Here is a 13403-nt window from a genome sequence, read left to right on the forward strand (position 1 = left end):
TGATGATGACAAAGACGAAGACAATGACGATGATGACAATGACGATGATGATGATGATGATGATGTAAAATAACATGGGTGTGTGCTTTTAAGGTTTGCCAAGCATCCACATCATCTTGTTCATTTCTCAATGAATGTCTTCCCCTTACTTCCAGGTCTTCACAACAGATCCCACAGTCTGCCAGACATGAACAGTAAGTGGCCTGGGTGGTTGTTTTGCTGGCATTCTTACATTCTTACCTAAATTTCAAGGAATTAACCAGAGCCCTGAGGAAAAGCCCCAATTTCCCCATCCTAGTTATGGTTCTACTTGAAGTGGTTGGTGTCTGCATAAAGAGGAAAGAAGACAGGGCTCAAACAGACTCCATCTATGTAAGAAAGAGAGAGAGAGAGAGAGAGAGAGAGAGAGAGAAGAAAGAGGAAGAAAGAGAAAATGAAAGAGAAAGAGAAAGAAAGAGAGAGGAAGGAAGGAAGGAAGGAAGGAAGGAAGGAAGGAAGGAAGGAAGGAAGGAAGGAAGGAAGGAAGAAGGAAGGAAGGAAAGAAGGCATTGGACTCTAATGTTTTATCCATGGGATTCTTAGTAAACACAAATACTTCAATGAGAATCAGCCCTCCCCCCTATCCTCCCATGTACACCTGTGACTCTCCAAGGCCATGAGGGATAGCGGATAGAGCACTGGACTTTGACTCAGGAAGACCTGAGTTCAAAGCCTGCCTCAGCACTCAGTAATAGTGTGACACTGGACAAGAAACTTAGCCCCTCTTGGCCTCAGTTTCCTTATATGTCAAACAAAGGGGCTGGACCCGATGACCATTAGGGTTCCTCCCAGCTCTAAATCGATGCTGCAGCCAGTCTCCTGTCCATCACAGGTGAAGCACAGCTCTCTCCCATCGGAGACAGCGGGGAAAGTGAGCAGACATCTGAAGATGAGGCTCCGGATGGCCCGAGACTCAGCATCTCAGCAGAGTGAGTGTCCCTGCTGTGCCTGTCCCTCCTTCCCTACAGTCCCTTCTCTCACATCACTGGTGCCCTGCAGTCAGGACCAGTCACCATCTGGGCGCCCTTGAGCATCACAGGAGTTTCCAATCCTGAATTCTCAATCCCCAAAGGTCAGACAATGAGGCCAGAGTGACCAAAGTCCAGAGCCAACTCAGCAAATAGCCCATGTCAGCTCTGGTCCCACCTCCCACTGACACCTGTCTGGGTTACAGCGATCCCCTTTCCAGTGCCAGCTTTGGGCAAGCCAAAATGTCTGCTCCAGCCCCCTCCACTCCTAACGCTCAGGGAGCCTTTGGCAGTCCAAGATTTAGGGCTCATCTAGCCCCCTCACTTTGTAGCTAAGTGAACTGAGGCCCAAAGAGGCACAGTCCCCTGCCCAGGGTCACATAGCAAGTGAGTGATTTAACCCCATATTGCATCCATCCTAGAGCAGCCTTTGCATGAGGCCTCTATAGTAAAGGAGAGCTACAGACTCAAAAGGGCTGGGTTCGAGCTTTGGCTGGGCTATCAACTAGCCCTGGGTGGGCTACTTCTCTATCCTCTCAGAGCCTCAGTCTCTTCCTCTGTAAAATGGGAATAAGACCTTTGCAGTCCCCCCACACCAGAGCTGTTATGAGGGGCCAGTGAGAGACACTTGGGGTATGCTCTGCCTGGCATCTCCCTCACCACTGCCATGAGCATCAGATGAGCTCATACATCAGGGGGCACCATGGGTAGAGCTGGGAACACTCGAATTCAAATCCAGCTCCATTAACCAGGTGACCCTGGGCAAGTCATTTTGCCCTCTGTTTGCCTCAGTTTCCTCAACTATAAAATGGGGATAATAATAGCACCACCCTGCCAGGGTTGTTGTGAGGATCAAAGGAGATCATATATGTAAAGTATTTCTTGAACCTTGAAGTGCGATGTAAATGCTAGCTTTATCATTATTATTATTATTGTAAAGTACTTCACAAACCTTAATATCCCATAGACACGTCAGCTATTACTCTTAAGGTCCATGAAGAAGACCCAGCCAATGCCCCCCACATACCTGGAAGTCCCCTCCACAGGGCTCCCCCTCCCCTCCCCCGGTAGGCACCAGACGTGGGTATGCCTAGGCTCCCAGTGCCCCCCGTGAATGCTGGTGCCCTTGACTTTTGCCCTTTCTCCCTCTTGCCACCCCCTTCTAAGGAAAAGCGGCTGCTGTCAGTTCATCCCTTTGACTTTGAAGTCGACTCCGACTGTTTGGCTCAGTCTCGTCCTCAGTCTCTGCAGCTTTGTCCAGCGCCAACCGCCCTGGATGGCCTTCAGGTACTGGAGGGTGGGTGGGCTTTGCTGCCATCCCCCTGCCCCTCTGCTCCCTCCTGGCCTCCCTGGCAGCCAGCACATCGACGCCTTGAAGTGTCTCGCCATCCACCGGGGAAATCCTGCTAGGCAGTGGGGTTGTCCTCAGTCACGAGGACCAGCCCCCACCCAAGCTGTTACTGACCCTTCCCCACAGTCCTCTGCATTGTACTCACACTGACTTCTCTGATGGACTCTGAGTTCCCTAAAGGCAGGGAATAGCTCATCTAGATTCAGAGCTGGGAGGGCCTTGGGGGTCATCTTCACAATCATCCACCTCACCCTTCTTTTTTTTTCAATAAAGAAGCAAAGTGAGGTCCATTGAGGGGGTGAGTATTAGAGCAGAGCCAGGATTTGAATGCGGATCCCATCACTAGGATCCGTGCTCTTGTCTCCCACCAAAGTTAGACCAGAATTATCTCAGGGGCAAAGGTCAGCTCTGCTCTCACTCTCCTTGGCTCTCAACAAGCCCCATGGTAACAGATATGCTGAGAAACCCTCGGATCCTTCATTTCAAAGGACATGGGTCTTCAGCCCTGTGACCAGACCCTCTCAGATGATCCCAGTGCCGATGATGAGGAAGCTGCCTCCCAGACAGATGCCCTGATCACCGATGCCAGCCTCACCCCAGAGGCTCAGGACCTTCTCGAAGAGCAGGGATGCAGCAGCCCCAAGGTGTCTGTGCTCTCAGACTCCAGCCTGGAAAGAAAGCCCAGCTCTGGTGAGCTCCAGGGTCCTCTGGGAGGGGAGGTGGAATCAGCCGGGAAACCTGGACCATCACCCCGGTCTATAGGACAGAGGTGTGCACTTAGGGTTAAGGCTTGCAGGCCCTTCTTGGTCAGCACCCCCTTTTTGGCATCCCTGTGTGGGTTGCATTAATTCTGTCTCCCCCTAAGCTATTTTTCAATGTTTCTAAGAATACATGAGAGACACTGTATTAGAATAGCTAGAGAGCAAACCTCAGAGTCAGAAGACTTGGGTTCCAGTATGGCTTCTGACCCATGCTGGCCATGTGGCCCTGGACAAGTCCCCTAACCTTTCAGGCCCTCCCCTCCAGGTAGCTCTAAGACCAATGAGTTACAGAAGGAGAGCTGACCTGCATTGACAAGGTTTCACTACAAACTCCTGACACTGATGAAATCCCTGGTCAGTCCAAAAAGTCCGTTTTCTATTCAAGAAACGAGCCACCATTTGGGAAGGAGGCTGGGCTGGGGGATGGGGGAGTGCCATAAATGGCTGGCCCTGGGAGAATGAGGATTGGTGAGTATTCTGACATTCCTGGTCACGGGACAAGAAAGGCAGTCTGGGGACAAGCCTTCTTCTGAGGGACTAGCTGTATGGGCCACCATCCTCGAAAGTGCGACAACCAGCTGGAGGATCCAGAGGAGGGCAGCTGGGCTGGGGAAGGGCCAGGAGTCTGGGTCAGATGCAAGGGGGTGGAAAGAACTGGAGAAGAGAAGAGTCAGCAGGGAACGTGATAGCTGGCTCAGGTGTTTGACGGGCGTCCTTTGGAAGAGAGATCAGCTCCACTGGGCACTCAGCGATCCATCCCAGCAAAGAGATCAGTCTGGAACTGAGGTCAGGGAAAGGTCTCTGAGCCTCCCTTCCCAACCTGTAAAATGAGTGGGTAGGACTAGATGAGAGAAGGGGAGGAAATAAGCATTTATGTAGCACCTACTGTGTGCTGGGTGTTTACAAATATCTCATTTGATCCTGATTCTGTCGTTGGAGTAGATGACCCCTGAGGTCTCTCCCAGATCAAAAAGGATCATTCTGCAATCCTAAGTTTCCAGTGATCCTCAGCCTGCAGCCTTCTGGAGAAAGTCACCTACAACCATAGATTCTAGGGATGTGGCTGCATCAGAGCACGCAGCCCCGTAAGGCTCCTTCTGCATAGAGCTATTCATTGAAAGATCCTCCATTCCATTTAGGGGATGGACAAGAGCTTCCTCCAGCTCCAGTTTTGTTTGTTCTGCCATCATTTCATTTCCTGATACAATCCTTGGCATTCAGAGGCTTGCTTACCCCCATCCCACCTGGGGGAGGGATGAGGTTTTGAGCCCCGCAGTTCATGCCCCTCTCAATTCTGCAGTCAATGAGGTCATGGCAGAAGCTGAGCTTTTGCTCACTAAGCCGCCTCTAATAGCATTACTCAATCAGTGCACTGGGGAATCTTATCATAGGGTCCTGAAGCAGAAAGTCTGCCCCCTACCCCCATCCATGTTTTCTCTTTCTGTTTTTCCCTGCCAACATCTGCCAGCTGCCAAGCAGAGCTAGGATCCTGTAAAGGTCTGTAGACATAAAAGTAGTCTTAAAATTCGGCCAGTCAATTTAACCAAAAAAGTATTTTTGTGTTTTCTTTTTTAACTTATTTTTGCATTTATTATCTCTCCTTCCTACTCCTCCCACCACTGAATTTTTTTTTTCCCTAAGAAAAAACCCTAGTCCAGCAATTCAAATTCCCACACCGGTCATGTCCAAAATATACATCTCATTCTACATTTTTAGTTAAGCACCTACTATGTGCCGGGCACAGTGCTAGGCTCTGGGATGCAAAGACAATTATGAGCTTGTGCCTGCCCTCAAGGAGCTTACACTCTGCAGGGGTGGGGGGGGCAGCATGGAAACTGATAAGTGTAAGGAAATACAAGATGGGTAGAAAATAAATACATGGCGATTTTTGTAAGACCTCCACTTCCCAATGGTTCCACCTCACCCCCTCCCAGAGCCCTGCCCCTTATAATAAAGAGTGAAAAAGAAGGTGGGCAAAGGGCCGGGAGAAGTTCAGCAAAACTAACCAATGGATCCAAGAAGTCTGGTAAGTATGCAGTGTTCCATACCTGTAGCCCCCCACTCCTATAAAGAAGTAGGAGCAGATGCCTTCTTATATCTCTTCTTTGAGGTCAACCTTGGTCACCATACTTTTGAGGCCTTAAGTTCTGATTATCTAAACTAGGAGCTTTGACTTGGCTTGAGTAATGGAGAAATGGATTTAGAGTCAGGGGCCCTGGATTGCCTAGCCAAGAACTGGCTGTATGACCCTGAGCAAGGCCCTTAACTTCTCTGGGCCTCTGTTTCCTCTCCTGTAAAATGAGGGGACTGGACTCAAATGTCTTTAAGAGCCCCTAGTCCTCTAAATCTATGGTCTTCCAATCATAGGGGCTGAGAGGGGTCCCTCCCACTTCCAGATCCATGAAACTCTCCCCACAGAATTCAAACCCACTCATCCTCCACAGAGGGAGAAGCCATGGGGAGTGACCAGCCCCAAGTCCAGTACTTTGCCAACATGGACATCTCAGACGAGGACCTTGAAGAGGACCACCAGAGAGCAGCCCACCCGACCCACCATTCCAAACGCAGAAGCTGGACTTCCTCCCCGGAAAGCACAGCTCCCTTTGAAAGCCAGGTAAGAGCAGGGATTCCCGAGAATCCACCTCCATCCTTCTCCTCGGTGTGATAGACTCCACGCAGAGACACTGAACCGAGAATGTTAGAAGAAAATGTGCTCAAGCGTGTTTGCACACTGCTTTCTTTTACATACAAAAATGCTGACAACTCCGTGCTAGAGAAACTCTGAGTAACTAAGGGGGAATGCAGGCCTTTGGCCTTATGAGCTCAGGCAGCTTCCTGAAAATTCCAGCTGTTTCTGAGAACTGGGCCCAAAGGCCCTGGTCCTTGGTCATTTGCCCTGGGCCTTCTCCCCTCTCTTTTCTCAAATTCTCCCTTTCTTGACTGCACATCAAGGCACCAAAGCTTGAAATCCTTCAACCAGCCTGCTCCAGCCACCTGGCCTTCGGCATCTCTGACAAATACTGCCTTTTTCCAAGGCTAGACTCAATCATAGCCCATAGGTTTCCAATAGCATTGAAATCAGACATTCCCAAAGGCAGATGGAATATTGCAATACAACCCTGCAGCATGGCATGCTTTGTGGAAAATTAAGAAATTTACCCGGAAGATAGAAATGACCTTGCTTTGATGGCCTAGGAACTCTGATCTGGTTTAAAGCCCATTGAACACCTGTGAGCTACAGTCAAGTTTAGACTTGGAAAATTAGTCTTATTTCCAAGTCTGCTTAATATTCACCATGATATGTGGTTTCATGAGGAAGAACTAAAGGAGATGTGTTAAAGTCTTATAACCTCAAGGCCAAATTGGATACACTAAGTAACCCCCTGCAGCGAAAGGGGAGATTGCAGATCACAAGACTGTGGGTTGGGTTCGGGGTTTTTAAGATGTAAAAGGCTGTCAGATTTACTGCTCACCAATGAGTTTCATCCTTTCCTCTGCCCCGAGTAATTCTCCCATAGTGTAGGTGCCAAGGCTCACGCTGGGCCCTGGGTGTACAAAGACAAAAGAGATGTAGTCTGAGAGCTCCCATTCTGCTGGGGCTGCTTGAACATGACACATACATGGTGAGGTATAAAAGAAGGCAGGGAGAAAAGGGGGCAAAGGAAAAATTGGACCAGGTGCTCTGGCAGAATGTGAGGGAAAAGAGGGGAGGGGAGGCTGCCATTCCTTTCATGTAAAATGAGAAAGTCTTGGGGCAGCTAGGTGTCACAGTGGATAGAGCACTGGCCCTGGAGTCAGGACGACCTGAGTTCAGATACAGCCTTAGACGCATAACACTTACTAGCTGCGTGAACCTGGGCAAGTCACTTAACCCCATTGTCTAGTCAAAAAAAAAAATGAGAAAGTCTTAGACCACATGGGAGGTAGCTGCTTGGCACTGTGGATTGAGCACTGGACCCGGGATCATGTTAAATCCTATGTCTGATATTAGCTGTGCACCAGGGCAAGCCAGTTCACCTCTGCTTGCCTCAGTTTCCTCATCTGTAAAATGGGGATAATAACCAAAAGGCTTCGCAAACCTTGAAGTACTACATAGATACTAGTTATTATTATTATTATTATTATTATTATTATTTCAGCTCTAAGTCTCTGATCCTCTCAGACCCCCAGTTTCCTCATCTGTAAAGTGAAGGCATAAGCATAGATAGCTTCAAAGATGCCTTCCAGATCTAGACTGATGGTATTATCATTTGAAATCATTCCATCTCTAACAAGTACAGTTTCCTCATTTGAAAATAGGGAGAAAAATAGCCCCCCACCCAATCCCTGGAATGGTCAGGGGACCCAGATGAGATTTTATTTTAATTTTTCAAAGTAAGGCCCTCCAGTCCCCAGCTCCTCTGCCTCTGCCAGCCTGACCTTTGCTCCAGGGATGTTGGAGCCTCTTCTCCATAGGCCAGCCCTGTGCCCGCACAACTTCTTCAAAGGGGGGGCTGTAACAGGAAGTTTACCCAGGACTTTGGTCTGTTCACCCACAAATAAGAGATTCGAAAGGAGGCAGGTTAGGGGATTGAGCCGCTCCCTGACCCCATGAGAGGTCTAGAGAAAGCTCTCCAAGGTGCAGGGAACACAGGACCCCGCTGCCCCTAGCCTCCAGGATGACTCAGACGTCCCCCACTAATTGGTGAGTTGGCCACTAAACAAGCACATGTCCGAGATCTGACCCCCTAACCAAGGTGGGAGGACTGGTCCAAGGTTTGCTCCCAGGGAGAGGGCTTCAAATGAATTTAAGTGCTCAGCCGCTTCAGGCGTTGGCTAAATCAATAAAGCCAATGAGCCTGGAACACAGCTGGTTTTTGTCCTGTTTACTCAGACCTGTTTAATGGGGCTGGGAAATGAGCTACTTCAAAGTAAGGAAGCCATGTGACCCAGCAGGAAAACGCCCTGGTTTTAGGGCCAGAAGACTTGGGTTCAATTCCTATCACTGTCCACTGTTGCTGTGTGACCTTAGATAAGTCCATTTACTGGCCTGGGCTTCTGTTTCCTCATCTGTAAAATGAGAGGCTTGAATTCCTTCCAGTTGTAGACCTATGATGCTCTGATCTTCCACGGGTTTTTGATGAAGATTCTGTGCCTAACCCAGGCTCTTGGTGCTCATGGAAACTCTGTCTCTTCCTCCTCCCACTCAGCTTACTTGGTCTTAATAACTTGTATTATTTTCATTCCATGAATTATAAGATGATTTGAAGCCACATTTGGTGCCTTGGGCACCAAAACAATTCATTTTAGTGCAGACAACAGACACAGGCAGGCCATTTCTGGGCCCAGCGCTCTGGGCTTTCCCAGTGGAAATGAGCTGCCAAGAAGCTGCCCTCTGCTTGCGAGCCTTTGACAGCCCTGGTGATGGGTCAGAGGTGGGTGTTGACAGAGGGTCTGGCATAAAAAGATATGAGGATACAGCCCCCATGCCCTGCAAAAAACCAAACAGTTTCTCTTTCCCTTTGTGGCCTCAAAGGCAAGGAATGTCATCCAAGTCTTGTGGTGGGACCTTGAAGTTACAAATTCTCTGACTCCATGTTGAACATGAAGAGTTTGGACCCAGTGGTCTCTCAGGTGCCCCATCCATTTCTAAAATTCCAGGATTTACTCAGGATTTTTTCTATATTTCTGGTTTCCTGTTTTTGACCTAAGTTTGACATTTCAAAAAATCATACACTCCCATTGTCATTCTGGGGCTGGAAGGGGCCTTATAGACCATCCAACTCCACCATTTTAGAGGCAAAGAGGAAGCCAAAGAAACAGGTGGTACATGACAAAGACAGAATTTGAGCTCAGGTCTTCAGACTCTGAATCTTGTCGAATGCTGCCTCAACGTGGCAATGATGATGGTGATGATGATGATGGTGATGATGGTGATGATTATGGTGATGGTGATGATGATGGTGATGATGGTGATGATGATGGTGATGATGATGGTGATGATGGTGATGATGGTGATGATGATGGTGATGATGATGGTGATAATGATAGCTAGCATTTATATCATGCCTACTGTGTAGCAGGTACTTTACAAATAGTATTTCATTTGGTCCTCACAACAACCCTGGGAGGTAAATGCTATTATTATCACCCTTTACAATTGAGGAAACTGAGACAGTGATGAGGTGACTTGCCCAGAGTCACACCACTAGCAAGAGTTTGAGGTCAAATTTGAACTCAGGTCTCTATGACTCCAGGCCCCTATGACTCCAGGCCCAGTACCACCTAACTGCCCTGGTACTACTTTGTCTCAGGGATTTTAATCAGGTTGGGGACCTGACTCGAATTTGGAATTGCTTTTTCCCTCCATGCTCTGGGGTAGCAGCTGTCCAGTGAATATGCTCTGTTGTGAGATGTTCACAGTGGATAGAGTTGAAGGGGGAATTACTTCAGATCAGATCATATTGATCTGAGTGTCTTAAGGAAATGACTCATTAGAGCCAAGGGTTTAGCACATAAAAGGACCATTGATTGATTGATTATGATACACACCTCTCCCAGTTTAGAAAGATACTCCCACTCCAACCCTGAGTGCCTGGAGGGGCCCAGGCTAAAACCATGGCCCTATCCCTTTCCTCTCTTCAAATAAACCAAATAAGAAGCAGATACAATAATGACAAGAGACTTCACCTCGTCAGTAGAATTGAAATGGAGACAATTGATTTTTCTCAGTCGAACTTAGCCCAAAAGAATGATTGGTTTGGGGTGACGAATAGAAATCAAAATTACCCCTTTATGTAGACCCTTGGATTCTGGCAGGAAACCAGAGGCTCTTATCACCCGATGGCCACTTCACCTCCATCAGTGTGGATGTAATAATGTGTGTGCCATCCGGTGTGGATCAATACAGGGGGTTCTTACTGGATGTGTTGGGTAAACATCCCTGCTCCCAATGAGAGGAAGGACAGGAGGCACCAATATCTGCTGTCTGGGTTTAGATAAACTTATGATCCCATAAGAATTGGGTTTTTTTTTAGTTTATTCATTATGCCTGTGATTTCCCAATCTCTCTTGCCAAGTCACCCAGTTTTCTGCCTTGAACTCTGAAACTGGGGAGGCAGATTGGGGTGATAGGGGTTGAGCAGAGGCTGGTGTTAGAATCAGGAAGACATGGGTTACTGCCAAACTCTTATCAGCTTCCTAACTCACCCTAAGCCAATCACTTTAGCTCTCTGTGATTCCATTTTCTCATTTCCAGCTGGAAATCTGTGACTCAATGATTTCTAATAGCAGGGCTTCCTTGGGGAAGGCTGCTAGCATCCCTTCGAGACTCTCCATTCTGTGGTTCCTTTGTGGCCCTCTCATGGGGGCCTCTTCTTACGGGCTCCTCTTGGGTGCTCTGGTGCTTCCAAGGTGGTGGGCGCCAATGTTGGGAAGTGGAATCTGTTTCCTCTGCTGTCTTGCTCTTTCTCCTGCCGCAGATCCCTGACATGAATTGGCGCCTTCTGGCCATTGAATGCCTGCTGGCCCAGCTACAGGAGAGAATCCTGGTACCCTGGGAGGAGGTAATGCTGAGCCACACCCTGCGAAGCCATGTTCCCTCCTGGTCCTGTCTTCATAAAGGAAATCATGATGCTGAAATGGAAGCCTCTTGTTGAATTAAATAGGGCACCTTATACCATTATCTCATATCATCCTTGAAATAACCCTGGGAAGAAGGTGCTACTCTTGGCCTCATTTTACAATGAGGAAACTGAGGCAGATAGAATAAGTGATTTGTCCAAGGTTATAGAGCTAGTAACTAAATGTTTGAGGCTGGATTTAAACTTAGGTCTTCCCGACTCCAGGTCTGCTGCGCTATGCACTGAGCCATCTAGCTACTTGCACAGACGCTGGGTTGAACAAATTCAACCTATGTACCCACGATGTATGAGGCAAAAAGCAACACGGAGTAATGGACAGATGGCCGGCTTGGAGTCAGGAAGACTCCAAGTTCAAGTCCTACTTCCAACACTAACTGGCTAGGTGACCCTGGGCAAATCACTTAACAGAGCAATAGACCACTAGCCCTCCCAAATCTGAGCCTATGATCCCAAGAACCTGCAGACTTTGACTGTCTATGACTAGCTGTGAGATAATACAGGTGGTGTGTTTTGCAAACTTTAAAATGCCATAGAAATGTTAGCTATTATTATTATGAGAAAGACCTTGAATGAATGAAAGATAAATCATTTATTAAGTACCTGCTAGGTACCAGGCCCTGTACTAAGCCCTAGAGAATACAAGTATAAGCAAAACAGTCCCTACCTTCAAGGAGCCTTACATTCTAATGGGGGAGAACGAGATATGAAGGGGAACTGGAGGGGGGAGTGGGGAGGATAGCAGGGAAGAGGCAGGGAGCCCTGGTTGTGGGCAAGATGAGGCAGAAACAGAAGCCAGCTTCCCAGGGGCAGAGTCCAAAGTCCTGAGTAGGATGAGAAATATAGCCTGAGTGCTGGCAGCATGGTTTGGCAAGAGATCCAGCTAAGCCAATAAATCCTGAGTGCAGTCCATGACACTCTGGGACAGCTCTAATTTTAAAAAGTGTTTCCTGAAAAGCCTCCCAGGCCACACTGTAGCCAACCAAGAATTCCCTTATACCATATATCTAGTTCAATGCCTTCATTTTGCAGATGAGGAAACGGACACTCAGAGAAGGGAAGTGACTTGCCTGAGGTGGCAAAGTGGGAGAGCCAGAATTTGAACTCAGGTCTTCGAATTCTAAACTATCTCTCCACTTCCTCATACAGTATGTATTGTTAATATCAATCAATCAATAAATATTTATTAAGTGCTTACTATGTTCCAAGCACTATATTGAGCCATAGGATACAAAGACAGAAATGAAAATAGCCCTCACATTCAAATGTGAGAAAGCATGTGCATGTTCAAGAGGTACATACTATATCCAAAATGAGTGCAATAATTTCAGAAGGGAGTATCTCTACGTAACTAACTGGTCGTTTATGACTAGAGTAAACCACAAATAATCATCTAACTCCCCCAATATGACAATCCATTCAAGATCTCATCAGTGTGAGAATATGCTCCAATGACTTCAGATCCCAAATGGTCTGTAATTTAACACTTGGAATGGGTTGCCTAAAGCTCAGAGACAAGTGACTTGCCCATGGTCACCTAGCTGTTACATATCAGAGGTGTGAGTAGAACCTAGACCTTCCAAGGATAGCTTCCCCCAGATCACCACTTAATGAATTTATGGCAGCCATCTTTGTCTCTTGTCAACTCCAACCTTTTCTTTTACCAAGAACAAGCTTTCAGAGAACAGTCATTAAATTAACATCACTGTTCCTGGACAGGACCTATCAATCATTGGCCAATCACTGTTCCCTCTGACTTCCTGGTCCAAACTCTCCTCCCCGCTGACCACTCCCCTCTCTGTGTTGTCTTCACTTTTAGAACATAAGCTCCTTGAAGGCAGGGACAGTCCCCCTTGCTTGAATTTGCACTTCCATTGCTTAGCACAGCATCTAACTCATAGAAAGTTCTTCATAAATGCTTTTTTACATTCATTCCATGCCATAATTAATGGTTCTCATGCGTGATATAGCTCCCCCCAAAAAAAACCTCAGCTAGTGGCCAAGGTCTAGTGATGACCCCTCCTGATAAAGTGAGGTGGGCATCACTGATCTCATCTTTGATAATGCAGAGTCCCCAGCAATTCACCATGAGGCATGGCTGGGGAGGGGGAGGACATTACTGGAAGAGTCATGTCTTACATCTCTGGCTAACAGGAGACCTGATCACAGGGAGCAGGGTTGGTATATGGCTATATAACCTGAAAAGTGGCAGCTGGGAAGGAATGGAAAAACAGTATCCACCAGAGGATAATGGAAAGGGGCCTCATTGGATTGGGTATGAGAAAGCAGCAACAAATTACAGAGAGGGAAGGTGTTCAAAGGATCGTTGATTTTGAGACAAAAGGCACCCCCATCATTTTACAGATAAGGAAACCGAAGCATTCAGAGGTGAACTTAATTGCTCCAATTCACACAGATGGTATGCAAGGCAGGATTTGAACTCTAGTCTTTCCAACTCTAGGCAGCTAGGTTGCCTAGTGGTTAAAACACTCAATTTAGAGCCAGCAAGACTGTAGTTCAAATGAGTGTGTCACATAGTGAGAGTGTGCCCCATTGGTATCACTGAAATACCAGGGTAGACCTCCTGTGGCAGACCTGTGGGAAGCCATGAGCAAGGGTAGAACAGGAAGGGCACAGATGGATGGATGGATGGATGGATGGATGG

At 47.5% G+C, this 13403-nt stretch overlaps 1 protein-coding gene across 1 annotated transcript in view; it reads left to right on the plus strand.

The window, feature by feature from the left end:
- The window catches only part of MLPH (melanophilin), a 68285-nt gene that overhangs the window by 30217 nt on the left and 24665 nt on the right, over positions 1–13403 (plus strand). The window contains 7 exon segments of the mRNA XM_078154611.1: positions 156–194; positions 872–943; positions 946–968; positions 2175–2294; positions 2847–3048; positions 5564–5733; positions 10580–10663. Of these exon segments, the coding sequence (XP_078010737.1) occupies positions 156–194; positions 872–943; positions 946–968; positions 2175–2294; positions 2847–3048; positions 5564–5733; positions 10580–10663 (710 nt within the window).

The sequence above is a fragment of the Phascolarctos cinereus genome, unplaced genomic scaffold (genome assembly GCF_003287225.1).
Source record: "Phascolarctos cinereus isolate Bilbo 61053 unplaced genomic scaffold, phaCin_HiC Scaffold_5;HRSCAF=322, whole genome shotgun sequence".
In the NCBI taxonomy this organism is placed as follows: domain Eukaryota; kingdom Metazoa; phylum Chordata; class Mammalia; order Diprotodontia; family Phascolarctidae; genus Phascolarctos; species Phascolarctos cinereus.